The sequence below is a fragment of the Bos indicus x Bos taurus genome, chromosome 1, assembly GCF_003369695.1.
Source record: "Bos indicus x Bos taurus breed Angus x Brahman F1 hybrid chromosome 1, Bos_hybrid_MaternalHap_v2.0, whole genome shotgun sequence".
Classification (NCBI taxonomy): domain Eukaryota; kingdom Metazoa; phylum Chordata; class Mammalia; order Artiodactyla; family Bovidae; genus Bos; species Bos indicus x Bos taurus.
Window position 1 is genome coordinate 141569360 of NC_040076.1, and position 6000 is coordinate 141575359.

Here is a 6000-nt window from a genome sequence, read left to right on the forward strand (position 1 = left end):
TGCTCAAGGACCTTGAATTTTTGTGAGCAGCACTTGAAGGAAGCTCATTACAGAACAAGAAACCTCCAAGTCAGGTCACTTTGTTTACTCCTCAAATTGCTGCAGCTCATATACAAGGCAGAGCTATTAATACCATGTTTTAAGTTCACACGGCATTTTCCTTTTGTTTTTTTTCTTTTTTTTTTATGAAGACCACAAATTGTCCTACAGTCTTGGTCATCTACATTTAGAACATTCCTCTGAAAAGAATCCTGGGGCAAAGGACTAAAGAAACAAACAGCTTCATGACTCTCCCCACCAGGGCCTGGGCCTACTCAAGCAACCCATTCCCAGACAAGTCCAGAACATGGTGCTTGCTCTCAGACCACTGCTCCCCGCATGTAGTCCCAACAGCATCAGCCTTGGGAGGGAGGCTCTGTCCAGCCTGTGGGTAGGGGTTCTCAGGACCATGGGCTCTGGCTTTCAGAGCTGGTGACCTGCTGTGGAAAGAGCAGCCCCAGTGTCAGCGGTGGGTGTCAAGGGTGTGGACTGCTGCTGGGGTGATGTCACCCCAAACCACTTTGTAAATATTCACGGAAATGCAAAGTGAAAACCTCTACTGTTGCCCTCAGATAACAGGCAGGGCATTAGTTCCCAGGTTGGTGACTGAACCAATCCTGGGATCTTCCTGTTCTCATGGACCGAGCCGCGATCAGAGCAGCTGATGTCAGGTGTTTGCAATGCCAGTGTGGAGAGGTGTTGCTGGATGGGGGGACTTTGACTGACTGAATGCTGGCTGGCGTATGGACACTGTGTGTGTCCAGCAGCTTGTCTCTAGTGAAGAGCTAGCCTCGGGAACTTGTGAAACATATAGTAGCCTCCCTGTACCCTGCTGACTCCCTGGGTCTGAAGTGGGGGAGGTGGCAGGCATGCATATTCTTTCAAAGGTCTCTAGGCAATTTGCCAGTGTTCCCCAAATACCAGGCATGTGCTGCCAGAGCAGCCACGCTCTCTTCATCTGTCTCTCCAACTCAGCATCCTGTCTAATCATAAGGAGTAAGGGTCAAAACCCTGCAGGACCCCCTGATACAAGGAGCCTGCCCTGCCTCAGTCACTGGTCATCCAGGGTCAAAGGAGACTCCACAAGTTACTAACCATCTTTAACTCCCTGGAGACACGAGCCCCATTGTTGGGGATGATGTGTTAAACAATCGTACCCTTTGATCCTTTCTTGCTGGACTGAAGGAAATATTTGAGTCTCAAAGTCAAATTTGCTGCCCATGGGGGACCATGGACCCTTGCAGATGTAGATGAACCATGAAGACCCCTGGCCCTTTGTTCTAGCTCAACACTGGCAAGTCTCTCCAGTTCATAGTCCTCTGTCTCCCCTTTTGGAGAAGGAAGAGGTGCTGCTAGAAGGGTTTAGGGTTCCTTGCAGTCCTAAGATACGAGCTGGGGTAAAACAGGATGAGAGGAGTTGCTCCACTCCGGAGAGAACTCCACCTTGCACAGAAGATGCTAGAGACGACTGAGTTACTGCCAGTCCCCCAGCGACAGGAGTGCTCTCCTCTTGGGCCAGGACAAACAGACAGCAGCATGGCGTGGGGGCAGGAGGGGCCTCTAAGCTGGCTCGCTGAGCCGAACGCGGACTTGGAGTTGTCAACCCTAATCGGGGATTAGTGGGAATCGAGCTGAAGGGAGGACAGAGGGAGAGTCCCGCAGGGCTGGCTGCCAGGTCAGGACACCCACTAAAAACAGCAGGGCCTGCTCACCCACACTGCCACTAGTGCTGCGATCGGATGGCCCAGGACAGGGGAGGGGGCGTGCCAAGGCCATGGTAGCAGTTACCCAGATCCTATCTGATGGGCTGCCGTCTATGGGGTCGTACAGAGACGGACACGACTGAAGTGACTTAGCAGCAGCAGCAGCAGATCCTATCAGCCTGCAGAACCTTCCATTTGAATTCAAATCAAGCAACACGTCCAGGTACCAGAGAGAGCAGAGTCACACACACACACACACACACACACACACACACACCACACACAGCCCACCCCCCACACACACACACACTGAGCCACCTGATATCACACTCAGACCCAACTGCTGTCAGAGAAGACTTAGAGCTGCCTTGAGCTTATACTCAGTGTATCATTGTCCCTTCCAGGCAGGAGTTCTGGAAAAACTAGTGTCTAAGATTCTGCAGTGCATGGTGAATAGCAGAGGACAGGCAAATAAGCCAAACCTCCCCCAACTCAAGCCCCCAGCCGAGGCCTCCGCCCACACAGATGCAAGCGAGCAGGAAGAAAGGTCTTCATTCGAAAACTTCAGGTATTTTCTCCAGTTACTCGAAGGGCTGCCCGCAAATTCCAGGGAAGAGATTTCCTCCTTTCTCAGCCCTCCAGGCACACAGGTAATCTGGAAGCTTCCAATCAAGGCAATTGCAGGTTCTGAGCCAATCAGGAAATGTCAGGGAGCCAGGCAGAATGGTTTAAGCAGGACTGTCCCAGACTTACAGGAGGGAGGGTTGTGCCTCTGCCTGACTCTCTCAAGGGCCCCAGCGTGACAACAGGGCCCTACAGATCAGCTCCAAAAAGGCTGAGAAGCAGAATCAGTGGCCCACATCATGCCCCCGTCTCTTCCAGCTGAGACAAGACTTTCACCCGCTCACAACTCCAGCCTGCAGTGTACTCAGCCCTAGTGCCCAAGCCCAGGATACCCGGTCAAGCAGGGGTCAATGACAGCAGCTTTGAGGGGAAACAAATTTGTGTTTGCTTGTCCAGGTGAGGTCACGGGGCTTCAGGGCTCCCACAAGAAATGGGGTGGTTCCTCTGAAGAGCTGTCCGGTTCTGGCAGCAGGGGTCACAGACTCCAGGCACCAGGGCAATCGGAAGTCAAATGACCTTGAAGGCTTTTTGCACCCAAAAGGCATGGTAATTTTTTCCCAGAGTTCAGAACACGGTGTTTTGTTGGATTTACACTCATTCGCACTCAAAGCTTTTCTGTTTTTTAAGTCCATGGCTACATGAGTCAAGGCCATGGCACAAGGACCAGACAGAGGGCTCGCCATGGCGTATTCTGAAAGCTGATAGTTCAGACACACAGCATTTGCTGTTTCCAAAGCAAAAGGCCATGGGCTTCTCCACTAAGTTCCCAAGCAGGTGGAGGGGCGTGTACATCTGAGAGCAAGGAGGACTGGCAAAGACTTAGTGCCCCAGACCCACCAGGCCTTCATTCCTCCTATGGAATATTTAGAAACAGCAGACAAGAGGAGCGCATCATTAAACCAAGATGCCTTAAGAGTAACAATAAGCCACCCAGTCATTAACTAGACCAGGAACACAACCACAGGTGCCCAAGGCAACAGAGTTCAGACTAAGCCCCTGAGTTTTCATTTCAAGCTTCATTTCAAGGCAATCACAGGTTCTGAGCCAATCAGGAAATGTCAGGGAGCCAGGCAGAATGGTTTAAGGAGGACTATCCCAACCAGCAGGTAGCTGGGTTCAAATCCTAGCTCTGCCACCCACGGGCTGTGTGACCCTAGGCAGGCTACTTAACCTCTCCAGGCCTCAGTTTCCCCCACCTCTAAAATGTTGAGGACGCCTTTGCTCCAGGAACTGTGAGGATTCAGAGACGATTCCATGTACCTGAAGCCCCAGCACACGTCTGGCCAGTAGCTGCCCTCGATGGTCACTAATTATAAGTGCTAACCTTTGGGTAATATATTCTGGGTAAAATTCAGCTCCATAGACGGAAGCATATTTGGTTCAGAGTGATTCATAAATCAGGTGCAAAAGCGGTCCAGTGTCCAGGCGAATACGGGAAACCACCTGGGATGCCGGCCAGGAAGGGCAGGTAAGAGCCAGAGGGGAAGTGGCCCCTGGACAAATCCCTCCAACAGCCAGGCTCTCCCTCTGGCACGCTTCACGTCAGGGTAATAAAACCTAATCACTCCGCCTTCCCCATCGACGGTCCTCCGTCTCCACGGTCTTTCTAACTTTCAAGGATGCTTTGCCCCTTGAGGCAGTCAAGGGCTGTGGAGAGGCTCCAGGGAAGAAGAGCCTGAAGACACCCCGCGATCACCGCGCCCGACCCCGCAGCACGGCCGTTCTCACAGAAACTTACCCCCTTCCGTTTGGCCTCATCGTTCAGGGCGGTCACCCAGGCGGCCTGCCACTGGCTCCTCCAGCTGTTCAGAGTCAGGATCCAGGCGAGCAGCGCATCCGACTCTGGGCGCTGGCAGTCGCCAGGCTCCGCCGCCCGCCTTCGGGAGCGGGGTCGCGCCCTGGCCAGCGCCCACTGCGCCAGGTACAGGCCCACCGTGCCCAGGGCCACGACGAAGAGAGCCACCAAGACCAGCCATAGGACCTCATCGAGCCACGAGCCCAGGCGGGACATGGTGATGGCGCATACCCGGCACGCCTCGCCCCAACTTCCCAGGAAGCCCCCGGCCGGGCGCACAGCCCGCGGGCGGCAAGCTCAGGACATCAGCTCGCCGCCGGCAGGGACTCGCGGGGGGCGGGAAGGGGGCGCGGCGGGCGGATCAGGGCAGCTGGCGGTGCGGGCCCCGGGCGCTGAGAGGCCGGGCGGACGGGGTGAGCGGGAGGAAAAGCCGGCCGGCGCGCGACGGCCACGGCCCAGGACTGCGCCTCCAACCCCGCGCACCTGGCAGATAGAGACGCGGCCGGCGTTCCCGACTCGGGCGTCTGGGCTGTTCCCGGGCCGCGGCCGGCCGCGCTTCCTCCTGCGCGCGCCGCCCCAGGCGTCCCGCCCGCGGCCCAGTGGCGGCCGGAGAAGGCTTGGGCCGCGGGGCGGGGGAGGGGGCGCGGCCTGTGGGGCGGGGCCGGGCCGGGGTCGGGGCGGGGCCTGTGCCTCCCTTGTGCCTGGGTCGTCGCGTCGGTCCCCGCCCACGCCGCCCGCCCGCACGCCCTCTTAAAGGCCCGGCGTCCGGCTCCGCTGTCGGCCCCGCCCCCGCCGCGGCCTCAGGCCGGCCACGTGCGCGCGCCGCCCGCCCGCTTCAGGGCCTTCCCAGGGCGGCGGCGGCGCGGCGTCTTCCGAACCTGACCTGTCCACAGCGTGGCGACGCGAAAGCGCGGGACTTTCCAATTAGCCCGACGCCGAGGCTGCAGTGGGGCAGTCTGGCTGGATTTCCATGAGCATCTGTGCACACGTGTGTGCACGTGTGTGTGTGTGCATATTTGTGTGCGTGCGTATGGAAGGGTGATTTCTAGGGTTGCCGTCTGCCCGCCAGCAGAATACTGAATCTGGTTTTCACATCCTTGGAAAGTCCCTGGAAACCCACCATTCGCACTCTGAAGTCTGGACCCTCCCTTGCAGAGCTGCCGTGGTATCTCCCAGGAGCGTCAGAAAGAAGGCTCATTAAGAAGTTTGTGCCCATGGAAGCGTGTGACACCTCCTGGCGCCCCTCACCTTGCAGAGTGAGCCCCCATCATTAGGAAATGCCTCAAGGCACTAGCCTGAGATTCTGACAAACCTGAACCCTAAGTTAGTGATTTGCTTGTCCTTCTGCAGCTGTATGAAGGGGATTTGACCTTGAATTGGGTTGACTGAACCTGGGCACAGAGGTGTCTCTCTGGCTGGGTCTGATGGTGCCAACCAGGGTCTGCCTGTCTGATACCATCAGTATGGGTCCTGGCCCCACCACTGCAGCAGAGGGTCCTCAATGATTCCTCCCCAACCCTTCCTTTCCAACCTGGCTCAGGGAGAGACTGATAAGACGGACTAGTGTCTGGCCAATGGACATTAGGATCTAGATCTGGCTGGGAGGTTGGTGGCATTTATTGACAACTATTATGCACAAATCCTGGAAACAGTAGAGCAAAGAGAACCACAGAAAGATGCTATGACAGATCTGCCCTGGATGCCAAATATTAGAGACAAGGCTGAGGTGCAGGCTGGAAAGGGCGAGCTTGGTGTAAGGGTATTTGAAGAAGTGTGTGTGTGCAAAGGCCCTGAGGCCTGCATGTGGCTCAGTACCCCAAGGCATAGAATGTGAGTGGG

The 6000-nt window shown here is 56.2% G+C and overlaps 1 protein-coding gene across 2 annotated transcripts in view; it reads right to left on the reverse strand.

Annotated features, from left to right (window-relative positions):
* Window positions 1-4776, reverse strand: part of C2CD2 (C2 calcium dependent domain containing 2) — a 65892-nt gene extending 61116 nt beyond the window's left edge. Inside the window, exon 1 of one of the 2 annotated variants that reach the window (XM_027546783.1) lies at window positions 4105-4775. In XM_027546783.1, coding sequence (XP_027402584.1) covers window positions 4105-4377 — 273 coding nt within the window. In that variant the 5' untranslated portion in view covers window positions 4378-4775. Of the gene's footprint in view, window positions 1-4104 lie in introns of both variants that reach the window. The other variant, XM_027546790.1, reaches the window with a different exon arrangement.
* Window positions 4777-6000: the final 1224 nt, after the last annotated feature.